The sequence below is a fragment of the Madurella fahalii genome (genome assembly GCF_045866475.1).
Source record: "Madurella fahalii IFM 68171 DNA, scaffold_3, whole genome shotgun sequence".
NCBI lineage: Eukaryota > Fungi > Ascomycota > Sordariomycetes > Sordariales > Madurella > Madurella fahalii.
The window spans coordinates 4,498,780-4,511,889 of NW_027263973.1; the positions used below are offsets into that span (position 1 = coordinate 4,498,780).

At 56.8% G+C, this 13,110-nt stretch overlaps 5 protein-coding genes across 5 annotated transcripts; all 5 read right to left on the bottom strand.

The window, feature by feature from the left end:
• Positions 1 to 163: 163 nt before the first annotated feature.
• Positions 164 to 1,540, bottom strand: XYN1 (Glycoside hydrolase, 10; the record flags this gene model as incomplete). The annotated part of the gene is made up of 3 exons (XM_071062142.1): positions 164 to 656; positions 725 to 1,145; positions 1,207 to 1,540. 3 exons carry the CDS (start codon positions 1,538 to 1,540, stop codon positions 164 to 166), a joined length of 1,248 nt encoding a protein of 415 aa, XP_070918243.1.
• A 1,650-nt stretch (positions 1,541 to 3,190) lies between these two features.
• MFIFM68171_06723 (Heterokaryon incompatibility domain-containing protein) lies at positions 3,191 to 5,446 on the bottom strand (the record flags this gene model as incomplete). Its single annotated transcript, XM_071062143.1, has 1 exon — positions 3,191 to 5,446. The coding sequence occupies one exon, from the start codon at positions 5,444 to 5,446 to the stop codon at positions 3,191 to 3,193; it is 2,256 nt and encodes a 751-aa protein (XP_070918244.1).
• A 1,267-nt stretch (positions 5,447 to 6,713) lies between these two features.
• Positions 6,714 to 7,393, bottom strand: MFIFM68171_06724 (uncharacterized protein; the record flags this gene model as incomplete). Its single annotated transcript, XM_071062144.1, has 2 exons — positions 6,714 to 7,260; positions 7,353 to 7,393. 2 exons carry the CDS (start codon positions 7,391 to 7,393, stop codon positions 6,714 to 6,716), a joined length of 588 nt encoding a protein of 195 aa, XP_070918245.1.
• A 2,226-nt stretch (positions 7,394 to 9,619) lies between these two features.
• Positions 9,620 to 11,185, bottom strand: MFIFM68171_06725 (Aminotriazole resistance protein; the record flags this gene model as incomplete). The annotated part of the gene is made up of 1 exon (XM_071062145.1): positions 9,620 to 11,185. The coding sequence occupies one exon, from the start codon at positions 11,183 to 11,185 to the stop codon at positions 9,620 to 9,622; it is 1,566 nt and encodes a 521-aa protein (XP_070918246.1).
• Positions 11,186 to 11,957: 772 nt separating this feature from the next.
• Positions 11,958 to 13,053, bottom strand: MFIFM68171_06726 (Saxiphilin; the record flags this gene model as incomplete). Its single annotated transcript, XM_071062146.1, has 3 exons — positions 11,958 to 12,454; positions 12,518 to 12,640; positions 12,711 to 13,053. The coding sequence occupies 3 exons, from the start codon at positions 13,051 to 13,053 to the stop codon at positions 11,958 to 11,960; spliced, it is 963 nt and encodes a 320-aa protein (XP_070918247.1).
• Between the last annotated feature and the right edge of the window lie 57 nt (positions 13,054 to 13,110).

The window sequence follows — 13,110 nt, forward strand, 5'->3', positions numbered from 1 at the left end:
AAGCTTCGTAAAAATATATACATGTATGTACAACTGATATCGTGGCTAAGTACATACAGAAAACCCCCAGTGTCAGGCTCAGACAAGCATCTCTCACAGCACCGACGCCCTTCCCGCGCTTGACGGCCGGGGAATCCCGACACCAACCGCACACACCATTGCTTTACAAGCACTGGTGATACCAATCGTTCAGCCTCTGGCACGTGTACGGGCTCTGGCACCGAGTCGGACCCTGCCAGTTGTTGCCGCCACACTGGCCCCAGCGGGTCTGCTCGGCGCCGCCCGCAGAGCTGGTGGTCGTAGGCCCGGCTGCCGTAGTGCTGGTCGGGGTCTCCACAGGCGGGGTCGTGGTGACGGTGGTGAAGGTGCTGCTCGGGGGCGGGCTGCCGGTGGCCCTGGCGGCGAGCACCGACGAGATGGAAGTCCATGCGGGCTTCCGGTTGAAGTTCCTGTCGTAGATGAGGGCATCGCCCTCGCCGCTGAACGTCTCGGGGATCCAGCTGTACTTGTCGGTGAAGGACCACACCGTGACGCCGATGCAGCCCTCCACGTCGAGGCAGGAGCCGACCACGTTGGCAAAGTCGTTGCCCTGGGTCACGAGAGCAGACGAGGAGGCGGGGAGCGACGAGTGCCGGATGTCGAGCTCGGTGTAGGCGCTAATTAACCACCCTTCTGTCAGCTACGTTCCGATCGCATCAACATTAACCGACCGGAGATCACCTACACTTCAACACCCAGCGCAGTGAACCGCCTCAGGGCAGTGGCCAGGTTGTTGCGGGACGGGGTGCTGCCGACGATGAGATGGCCCTGGAAGCCGACGCCATCAATGGGCGCACCGGCGGCCTGAACGATCCGGACCAGCTCAACGGCACGGTCCGTCTTGGCCTGGTTGTACTCGAGGTTGTAGTCGTTGTAGTACAACTTGGTGTCGGGATCAGCCCTCTTGGCGGCGTTGAAGGCGATGGCAAAGTAGTCCGTGTTGAACGTGCTCAGGAACACGTTCGGGCGCCAGTTGCCGTCGTCGCCAACGGCCTCGTTCACTACGTCCCAGGCGTAGCATTGCCCTCGGTAGTGACCCATGACGTTGGAGATGTGCGTCTCGATGACGGACTGCAGCGAGGCGCGGGTCCAAGAGCCCGACGACACTGCATTGGCGAGTCAGCCATTGCGCATTGTTCCAAGAAAGACGACGAATCCGCGACTTACCCCAGCTGGGCAGCTGGCTGTACCATACCAGCGTATGGCATCTAAGGCCCTGGCCGTTCCTCCTAGCCGTGTTCGCTGTGATATCGCCTTGGGCGTAGGTGAAGCTTCCCCGTGTAGGCTGCGTCGACTCCCACTTCTGACCGTTCTCGGGAACGAGCTGGCCGAACATGGACGTGTCGCCAAGGATAGCGGCATACTGGCTGTCGCTGTTGATGGCGCCTTCTCTGAGGGCAGTGCCAAAGTACTTGAGACCGGCCCTGATGGCGAGGTCGTTGAGTTGTGCCGTGACGGCAGCAGGCGCAAGAAGCGCTGCCAGAACAGCCTTTGTATGCATTCTGACCGTGACTTGGAGAAGATCACACCGATGATGATGTTAGTGGCGGATCGGGACGGTAGGTAGCCTGCGGTGCGATATGAGGTGCTCGGCTGTCTGCGGGATCGACCGCTTTATACACGGTGATTGTCCGCATAGTATCCCTGATCCCCGCAACCTCGACCAACGACTTATCGTCTCCTTCGGTGCTATGGCCCATCTTGGTGGATATCCACGAGTCCTTTATCCGGTCGACGGCGTCGAAGGCTCCCAAATCCGGCTTGGCGGACCTACGAGGTGACGGGCCTAGGTGCAAGAAGCTGAGGTCGGACACACCCTGAGCGGCGATCTGACCCGGTTTTCTTCGGAGAGTGTTCTACGCAGTGCAAATCGGGTTAGCCAAGGCGACGCTAGAAGCGCTCCTAACCCGGAAGTCGGTGCCCTTCGGAACCCACCCGAGCGCATTAGCGAGCCCCTTTCATCCCGGCCCCGTTGGGGCTTTGGGGTATCTGAAGGCCAGCCCCCAGGTTCGCATTTAGCCTGATATTGCGGCTGCCACCTGCCATCGCTCTTCGGTAACATCGAGGACCATCTTGGCCGACTACCGAATCCCCCCTGACAAAATTGGAACAACTTGGAAAGGAGATGAGTAGTGACGTGCTCTAGTTGTATGCACTAGGAGGGTTACAAACGTTCATGCTGCACAGCAAGTAGTAGTCTGTTTGGGCTCAGGCTGTCGTCCACTATGTCAGAAGGCAATACAGCACCATGGGGCGATTCCGCTAGAATCGCAAGGCTAACCCTTGTTTGTCTGTTTGTTAGCGCCGGTCTCCGGACAGGGGCGCCGGCCCAAACTTCGCAAACCAGAGTCTATAACTAAGCTAAAATAGATGCTTCCAAGACAAAAAGAATCAAAAAGATGTCTAAAAAGGGTTCTCAATTACACGTTTTATTTTGTAATTAAAGCAGTTGTTTTGCAGTTGTGATGGGGTTTTTGCTATGCACCCCATCCTTCAAGTCAAGCGCCAACGAACGAGCCAAGAGGGCTGTGGACGACCGGAGCTTTAGTCTGCAAAATTTAGGATTTACCGTAGCTGCGGCACTGTAATCGCCCGTTGGTATCTAAACCCGGTTTCAATACGACAGACACAAGGTCAACAGGATAGCCGAGCCTCGGAGTGACATCCCCGGCGTTTAATCCTGCTCTATGTTGCGGAGAGGTATTCACGTTTATCCCACCCCCTGATTTTGCGATCTCCAGATGATGACGCGGTAAAACGTAGTCTGACGAGTTGGTATGGCTAGTGAGCCATGTCCCCCGGTCAGGTGAACCCGAAGTCTTGTGAATGTTAGTATGATTTATTATGGCTTTTCGAAACGCCTCTGCCGAGGCGGGTTCTTGCCATGAATTGCCCCGCTCTGGCCTTGATCCGTCCAGAGTCGGCAGTGGCGTCGCCAATGATACCTTTTAGAGGTGTATTGCGTCCCTATCAAGGTTCCATATCACTATCATCCTCACATTATTATTATCATTGTTATAGGTCCAAGCTGCAAACAACGAAGCTTGAACTAATGCCCGCAGATATCAAGAATACAAAAATATAGCTGAAATACTCTTTCTCCACTGCAGTTGCTGCAAAAATGCCATTATCTCGCTATTACCCCCCCAACTTATTTCAGCGTTACTAGGCGACATGGATCTTTGTTGGCAATGGTGTCTCGGCCGTCTATGCAGACACCTACGATCCTGTAGCGGTCTAGCGGATGGTTCCGACAGATCAGCAAGTTCCCTGCCCCGGTCTCAATGTACCCATAGTCTCTCATCATATCGGTTACGTCGTGGCGGAAATCCTCTCTAACCAGAGCCCTGCCGCTGGGCCATGGGCGTGTCTCAAACACCGGCCTATCGATCCTTGTGGTCCTGCAACGGGAGGCGTACGATCTATAGGAGTCCACATCCCCATGGAACGCTACGAGATGAAACGCCTTGCCCACGTCTCCGACCTGTGCTAGGCCTAATCCGTCTCGCAGCGTGAGCCTGCCGTCGTGATCCAGAGTCGCGGAATCGCCGCCAAGGACGCCTCCTTCTACGGCGGCTATGGCTTCTACCACGAGCGAAAACGGCGCCGTCACGACGCAGCCGCAATTAGCCCTGAGTTCGCATGTAATGTTCGCCGTGGTGTCGTTCTGAAGGCGGGATCCGCAGCCCCAGATGTCCTCCATATCGAAGTCCATGGACCGGTTGTGGACTCTCATATGTAGCCTGTCGGGGTTTGCCCAAGGAGTACCGCTCACGCATCTGTCGATCCACCCGGGAGGCTTCGCATTGTGATCGCTGACGTGCCACCAGGGCTGGAGCTTGTGCAGCAGCCTCCGTCTGTACTCGACAATGTCACCACCGGGGTCTATAATGCTTGCCAGGATGGTTGCACACTGCACAAGAGTCCTGCCTGTCTGGTCTTTGACCACTCTTACGCATTGGTCATAGGCGTGGATCGGCTCTCTGCTAAAGAGGCCGGATCTCACCTTTTTACCGCAGTTGCAGCCTTTGAAGGCGAAACGGAATCCTTTTCCGTCGTGGCTTCCCTGGCGCGGTGTGAGAGTCATGTATCGCCGGGGAGCCCCGAGAATGCCCGTGCTAGCTGCGACCGTGGCCAGGCCGTTTTGCTTGAGACGCCCCAGATCGACCACGCCGGAGAAGCAGTCAGTCGTCAGCATCCGTTGGTGGTTTGCTACTACCGGTATCCAATCCCACTGGCCTCTATCCCGGCTGCTCGTCACGAGTCTCGTCCACGCGCGCTCCGTCTTGATAGATAGCTGCTTGAAGAAGGCGAACGAGAGAACTTCGATGTCGGTTCCCTCTAGCTCCCTCCGCATCTCTTCCGGGGTGAACAGCCCGTTGAAGACGCCCAAGAGCCCCCTAAAAATATCATGCCTCTCCCGGCACTCCCGTGGCCGAACTGAGATGGCCGAGAATACGTTGGTGATACCTCGCTGATTATCGCGCCACCACTGAGGTCCTCCGCTGATGATGTCGGTCCGCGCTGCACTAATCCCCCTAACCTGCACCTGCAGGGCGCTGAGGGCCACAATGTCCTCCTCTATGAGCCCCAGGACAGCGTCGACCGCTGCAGATTTCACGACTCGACTGAGGTCAATCCACGCGTATAGTTTCACCGCTTTGTCCTTTGCGTCTGCCGCCAGGTCCATCCACGTATCAAGCTCTCCGATGCAAGACGGTTCGCTGCCCGTGTTGATGGCCCACAGTATGATGTTCTTTCCGAGCAACATCTCTTGGAATGTCCACACCCGCGAGAAGTACAGGTGGCGAAAGAGCGACTGAAGGCGGCTCACGCTTGTCGAGTAGCAGTTCAATACGCCTAGTTCGAGGCCGGCGGCCCTTGCTGCCTGCTTGGGCATGCCGAAGACCCACATTGTGTCAGCCCACCACTGGAGGCGCTGAGTTACGGCCTCGGTCAGCCTGGCTTCGGAGGCTAGCGCCGCCCCGTGCATATGAGATTGTATGTGGTCGATGAACCTGAGGTTGATGACGAGGTCATGCGGGTCCCATACTTCGTCCATACCTAGCAGCAGGATGTGGCACGTGTGGGCGCCCGTGTAGTACTCGTGCATCCGTCCCATCTCGGCCGCTACTTCGTCGCCATCGTCCTGGTTGATGCAAAGTGCGTCTATCCAGAGATATTCCACTCCGCTGCGGACCATAAAGCTCTTGATCTGGTCCAGGTTTTCCTCGCACACCTTGACATGCCAATGGACGCCTTGTACTCCAGTGTCGTATCTCTCGGCCTCTGGGCCCCAAGTGTACGAGATGATGTCGTAGGACCAGTGATGTGTCCCGTTCACAGACCTAGGGTCGAAGACGAAGAAATTGCCATTGGCATGGCCAAGAAGCCTCAATGGTGCCATGGCCAAAGAACATCACGATAAGGTAGTTTGGCAAGGAAAAGTTGTAGAAAGACGTTGGACGGAGAGGCTCGCTACGGCGGGAACGGAGGAGCCCGATATAATGTATTAAAGGGCTGAGTGGCTGAATGTCATGAGGGTGGTATTATTGGCAGGGTTTGAAACATTTGAAACGAAATTCTCGAGGATGCCATTGGTCTATTCTATAACAAGGCTGGCATCTGTCATATAACGTGCAGCAGACCTTGCCGCTTCCGTCCTGATAGCATGCATCTACAGACGCCACTCATCCCTCCCTGACCAAGGGATATTAATGTGCTGGAATGAGCAAGTTAAGCGCCGCTCAGCGCACTCTGATGTCTTGGCTACCCTCCGCGGGAGCGAGCTGAACATGCCGTGGAACGTGAGATAGCAACTAGGGATGCAAGCAGGGGCAAACTCAACCCAGTCGGTAGGGAAAGACGACTATTCATTCACAGTTAACTCCACGTGGTTACGGGTATAGTGACTCCATACGAAATCGACTAACAACTCGATGCCGCCTAAGTTTCTTGCGGAGTAGCTCTTACTGTCCTATTATGTTATAGCCGAGTCCCACGATACGCTGGGATCAACTCGGCATTGACGCTATCCGAGCCGCGGATGCAAATGTAAATGCTCCCGACAGGAAAATTCCCGGTTTGTCGGGCGGGGTTACACATTACGATATCGGGATTGGGGTTTCCGCGGGCGGAGTTTTATCTATCGGGGAGCCGTTGAGCGCTCGCTACTGTTACAATGTTTCTCTACAGGCTTCCTCAATGATCCCTTGATGAATGCAAGTTGATGGGCTCCCTGCATGGGTAGCTCAAGAGGCCAGAGAAGTAACCAGTCCAAATCCCTAACCCTTGGCACAGTGTAGTTGTTTAACGCAACGAGCGTCGTTGGCAACAGCACTGTCGTTTTCCATTCAGCTGCTCAGGTAAGACGATAGGCCTAACGGTTTATATACTGATCGCATAGCCTAACTCATGCCCCCCCGCTACGTTATAATTATCTGGAGCTTGACTTGTATCGGCAGAGATCAGCAGAGTAGGGTAAGGGGTTGAAATGCAGTAATTAGATAATTATTACGCCTTACCGCGATTTTCTCTCGCGGACGCCTAAGCAGCTAGAAACCCCTTTCAAGCATTGCCGGAACCGCAACCCCTGGAATCCACCATCCCCACCATACTAAACAATAACAACAGACCCCAGCTTGCTGACCGCCTTTTCGTCGATCTCGGCCGTCTCACCATAACCGCAACGGCGGCGCCACCCTCTTGCGCGCGGCATTCGCGGTGACCGGCGCCGTGGTAGACGGCGGGGGCGCACCGGAGCCGCTGCCCGTGGGAACCGCGCCAGAAGCCGTCGTGCCCGCGGAGCCTGTACCGACGCCGGCGCCGTCAGAACTTGCACTTGACACCACGGTCGTCGTCTCCGTCCCCGTTTCCGTCCCCGTCTCCGACTCAGAGGCAGCAGCGGTGGTAGTGATGGTGGTGGTTGTGGTGGCGGCGGGGGACTCACATTCGACCGCGCCGTCGCCGCCGGCCGTCACAACGGTGTACACGGGCTTGCAGCCGCCGAGGCCCGAGCACCCTTGCTCGCACGGGTACGAGCGGTAGATGGTGGGCGGCGTGTCCGGGCAGGTGCCGCAGCCGGCCGTGATGGTCACGGGCGTGACGCACTGCAGAGTCGCGCAGGTCGAGCAGACCAGCGTGGTGGACACGACGGCCGCGCAGCCCGAGACGGACTCGATTGTCGGGGAGGCGGTGAGCTGGCTGAGGCAGGGCTTGGCGCTGGAAGGGAGCACTGTTAGTTGTTTTTTTTTTTTTTCTTTTCTCTTTTCTTTTTTCCCGGCTGGGAGCGGGGAGGTGTGTGATAGGCTTACAGCGCCAGCGACATTGCGAGGGTTGCGAGAGAGAGATGCATGGTCGTGGTGGTGTAACTGGTACTTGGTGGCTGTTGGTGGCAAGCGGCGCGTGATGCTCAGGTATTTAGATGTAGTCGGCGGGCCAGGACGGAAATTGAAACGCAAGGGAAATGGTGAAAGGACAAGAGGCGTCGATGTTCGAAGTCGGGCCCGGCGATGCAGGCAACCGGAACTGGGCCGATTGATGGAAAAGCCAGAACGCTGAAACCGTCAGGTGCCGGGAGACGGATACGTCATGGCCTAACTCGCCCAATCAATCATGCAGCGAACTCCGATTTGTCGATCGGAACAGCAGCAGCGGGGTAAAGGCACCCTCCCGTTTTATGCAAAACAAAATGGACTTGTGTCACGGATAGGTTGTCGTCAAAGATCTAATATGTCGGCCGATCTTGCGCAAAATCTGCGTCGCGCCGTGGTCGAAACCAACTTTGTTCGGTGAGCCTTGGCGTGACAGGGGGAACCGTCACCGAGCAACCTTGAATAGTCCGAGACATTGATCAACGACTCCCTACACTAGCGATGAGCTGTACTCTAAAGAGCTAGGGGAGAATTTGGCGGATGCAATTGTCCATGTTCCCCAACGACAATAGCAAAGACGCAGGAAATGGTATTGGGGCGTCGATGGGCAGCCTGTGCCGCGGACACATTGCCTGAGGGAGAAATCGTGAAGAGCGATGGCAGTTATGCGCGCTCAGGTATGACAATTCCGCCAGCGCTGCTCTAATTACAAGAGCTGCAATAATAACTGCTGCATAAACCGCTGCTACAATGTAGGTTAGGAACCTTTGGGACGATTTTGGGGAGCTCGTTACTAGTGGTATTGCCTCCGATTGTTGGTGCCCGGCAGCATACAAAGTGAATACGAGTGTTACCAAGGTAAGCTGGACTTAGAGAGATTGGGGACTGGCTTAGACGGCATCTCCGCAAGACAAATATTAGCGTAAAATAGTCCGGCAGATGTTGCTAATACGTATGAACTCTATTTCAGTATTTATTAGCCAGGGTGTTGCGTTAGAAAGGAGAAAAAATATTTCCCCCTTCTCCAGAGAGCTCCAACGGCACCACCTCAACTTGAGCCTTAAATGCCATCAACGTCACAGTAGACCAAAAAGCGGATAATAAGCGGTAGCTGCGGTGGCGCCGTGTTTCTTGTCCATCCCCCACATGCCCTCCCTGTCCAATCGGGTGCCGATCTCCTCGTGCTTCGGCCGAGGCTTCCGGATCGTTCTTTTGCCCTCGTTCATCTCCGCTGTGGTTTCAATGAGAGAACGTGAGTGTACTAATTGGGGAAGAAGGCAGGGACGCAAGTCGTGGATGGCATCCGGGAAATCCTACCGGTGTAACATCCGGCGGACTGTTTATTTCAGGTTTCATGAATGCCTGTCGCACATACTCCTGTTGTGGTACCCTGCCAGCCGCGTGGTGGCATCTGCCTGTCCCGAACGTCTTCAGAATCGAGCTAGATACCTTGCTGCAACCGATACTACGTATGCAGTGCATACGTAACACGAGGGAAGCCCTTGCATTGCCTGCTTGTTGTACGGATGAGGGGTAAAGCAGAGAAGAGGCAAGGCTTCCGAGAGTGGGCTACACATGAGCTGCCGCGGCGGTTCCCGTGAGATGCGCCACGGAGTTGTGGGGTAACACCGAAACGGGAGGTGCCGAACCGCGTTGTGGAGGTCGCCTTCCGCGGGATTATCAGGTATCGCTTCGTCCTTGTCGGACCCGGCGGGCATGGCCGCCGGTATGGGATTGAAGCCGAAGCCGTCGTGATCATGTGCTTCTATAGTGCGCGGCATACCCTTTGTGTCACGGCCAGCAAGATGCCGGTGCCTAGGTTGGGGAAGTTGGTTTGAAGCAGCTCCGGCGGGTGTACGACACCGCGTCTTAATTACCGGGGGGAACCGGCGATGGAGGCGCCTCCTTATTGTTGACTCCGTCGCTACCGTCGGGAGGCATAGAAGGGTTGGATATGTTGGTTTCCGCCATCAAAGGCGGGGAAGCGGCAGGTAGTAGTGTGAGACTTTTCACCTCCATGCACCCAGGTATCGTACATATGCATGGCGTCCGGGTTGTGCCGCGGGGCCAATTGTATTCGGGGGTTATATGTACATCAACCCCCCTCTAACGACACGCATGGCAGATCATAATTTGTCTAGTAAAGGGCGCCAATAGAAATCTAGAGCCTCCCATGCATCATGTGCGGCCGCTAAAGCGGACGTCTCCTAATTCTTCTTCGCTGCACCGACTTTTCCAATCTTCCTCAAACCCAACACCACAATGACCAACATGGCGAGCGTCGCGCCGAAACTGGCCCAAAAAGCAGCCTTATACCCTAACTCGAGCGCGGCCGGTGCAGTCTTGTTGACATAGCTGCTTCCCATGGTCACCGCCGACGCCAGGATTGCCGTGAGGTTCAGTCCCAGACTTGTTCCGAGCTGCGCAAGGGTGTTTGTCACTCCACCTGCGAGGCCGTGCGTCTCGGGGGGGAAAATGGTGACGATGGCGAGATTCGAAATGGTGAGCACGACGTCAGCGGCTATGGGACTCAGCAGCGCCGCGGGGAACGCCATGTTCCAGTAGGGAAGGGCGGGGTCCGCCAAGGCCATCAGCAACGGCGTCACCGCCGACACGGCGACAGATGCTCCGATCAGCAAGTCGGCGCGCACGCGCCGAACGAGGAAACCCGTGGCAATGTTGGCCAGCACCCCGGTCACGACCATGGCGAGGAAGCGCAGCGACGTCGCGAACGCCGACAGCAGCTGCACCCGTTCGAAGAACAAGGCGATGAAGTACTGGTTGGCCGTCACGGTCGCCCACGCCAGGAAGACCAGCAGGCTTATCGAGACGAATACCGAGTTGGACCAGAGCGAGTTAGGAATCAGCGCGGGGAGGCCGCGCCTCTCCTGCCGGTGCACCCACAAGCCGAAGACGGGGAACAGTACGAAGGCCAGTACAAGCATGGCGATGTTGGCGGGTGACCGGATTGCCGACCCCTCGACCGTGACGGCGGCTAGCACATACGACAGGAGGGCCAGGGCGGCTGACAGGATGAAGACGCCCACCCAGTCGGCCTCGCGACGGAAGCGCTGCAGGACCGTGCCGCGCGTCTTAGGGTCGGGCGGGAGGGAGAAGCAGGAGAGCAGGAAGACGACGGCGTTGACGATGGCGACGGCGTAGAAACACCAGCGCCAACTGACTAGGTCTGTGAGGATGCCGCCGATGACGAGGCCGATGAGGAAGCCGGTGGGCTGGGCGGCACCGAGCATGGCAAAGGCCGCGTTCCGCCGGGAGCCGGGGCTGAAGTTGCGTGAGAGGATGCTCACCGAGCTGGGGAGACACATCGAGATAGCGATGCCGTGCATGGTGCGGAAGACAATCAACTGCACCCCGCTTTGGGCGAGACCGCAGGCCATGATCCAAACGCTCGATAGGAAGCTACCGGTAAGGTAGTTCTTCTTTGCCCCGACCACATCCGACAGGCTACCGAAGAAGAGGAGGGTGCATCCGCATGCCAGAGAGTAAACACTCGCCGGCCACAGCAGAAGTCCCTCTTCCAGTCCAATGTCAGTGGCTACCTTGGGAAGCGCGACAGCCAGAATGCCGCTGAGCGTGGTGCTCATGAGCGTCATGAGGCTCACGGCGACCATGATTAGCACTGCCCTCCATCGTGGGAGAGCAGCGGCAGCCTCGGCAGCCTCGACATCTCGATGTAGAGACTGAGATGATGAGTCCGGGTGATGTGGTTGCAGTGGATAAAGAGACGGAGCGTGCTTCTCTTCTACAGACATCGCGGTCGGATGGCGTTTGTAAGTTTGGGGCTTGTCGGCAAGGCTGGAGTCTACCTGGAAAATGACCCTTGGGCCAATCTGTGCAAGTGGCGTCGGCACGGCGAACTCACTTTGTAGCAGCCCACTCTCGCTCCTCCTGAATTCCCCACCGACTCACCGACAAAACTAGTAATCCCCGTCGTCCCCTGCTCGGCGCGGTTTAGGTTCGCGTGCGGCGCACATGGCAAACAGCACAGGAGACAGCACGAGCTGCCCGGCTTTTCCGGGTCCTCGTATCCTTGCAAATGGGATTTCCAGTCATCCCGGTCGCCTCCGGGATTCACCTCCCTAATTCGGGACGTTGCGCTGACCAACGGGGGATTCAAACGGGGCAAGGGACAAGGCCGGCGTAGTTCAGGGAAAGACTTGGTATTAATAACGAATAAAAACCGGCCAATGGTTCTGACAGAGCGCTGACAACCATCCCTGCCTCACTTTAAAAACCGGGTCTTGATGACCACAACGGCATGACAGGATTTTCTGACGTTAGACCTCTGACCTTGTCTATTTGTTCATTGCGATGAACCCTAACCCTTAACGTAGCCTTGCCCTTAGCCCTGAAAATACACGCCCGGTACCTCTGTAACATTGATCAATCCCGCAAGTCCGCCTCTGGGCCCTACGCGGTAAGCCTTCGCTCTCCCTCTTATAGGAACACTACCGTGTTCCCTACCACTTCTTCAAAACTCCCCACAACCAAAGCATGACCATCTTTCTTTTGCCCAAGAACTCTTCAAGGCGGCGTCGACAAGCCCTTGACATTTTTTGGCTTGAGCGGCGGCGAAAGCATCTTCTTGCCCACGCCGTCGCCCCACTCGACCGTGACGTCGCGGTGCATGTTCCACTGGATGAGCGTGTCCCACTTCTTGCACGTGTGGATGGTGTTGAAGTTGGGGTGCGGCATCTCCCTTCCCTCGACCCAGTTGTACGTGAGCAGCGAGATGTCGCCGTGGCACATGAGCGTCTGCCGCAGCGTCTCGACGCAGTGCTGCAGGTGGCCCTGCACGACTGACTCGGGGGCGCCCGCGAACGAGCCCTCGTGCTTGTCGTAGTAGTCGCGGTGGATCGCCTTGCGGAGCAGGTCGACGCAGTGCAGCTGGTGGAAGACGTCCAGGCTGGCGAGGTACTGGCCCGTGCCGTAGTCCTTCTCGAGGAGCACCGGGTACTCGCCCGCCGAGTTGACGGCTTCCCATTGCTCTTTGGTGATGCCTATCGCGCCGCCTACGGGGCCTGTAAGGTTACTTTATTATTACTTACGAAGAAAATCTAGCGATGGGGAGGGCAGAGTCGTACCGTCGGTGATGTTGTCCCAGGCTGCGTCGACTTCCGGACCAATGCCGGTAAAAGGCGATTGGAGGCCGAAGGTGCCCTTGAATCGCTGGACTTCATATTCGACACCATTTTCCGCATCAGGAACTGCGTCGCACGGATATTTATCATTAGTCCTGTATGAAGCCAGCATGTGCGGTGAGTTGCAGCGACTCACGCCATTGACCCAGCAGCCTGCCGCACTCGACCTGTCGCTGCTTCAGCGGCTTCTGTGGCGGGTTGAGTGCCACAACCATGGCGATGAATGAACCCGTCAGCAACAAGACCTCGAGAGCCAGGCGCCAGTACGTGGTGCGCCACGGACGCCTGGTAGCCGCAGCGGCGGCGAGCTTCTCGTCGTCCGATAAGAACGAGTCCGCCTCACCCGTTACAGTCTCGTCATCGCTAGTCTTGCGGAGCGATTCCCTGCTATCAACGGGCTCGTAAGAAGGATGATGGGTCATCTTGTTCTTGGCTGGTGCAAAAGGGAGCGAGGCTTTGACAAGTTTGCTCAGCGACATTTTGGGCAGATGGAGGCTCCTGAGGCGTGGTTTGAGCTTGTTCACAGGAAGAGATCT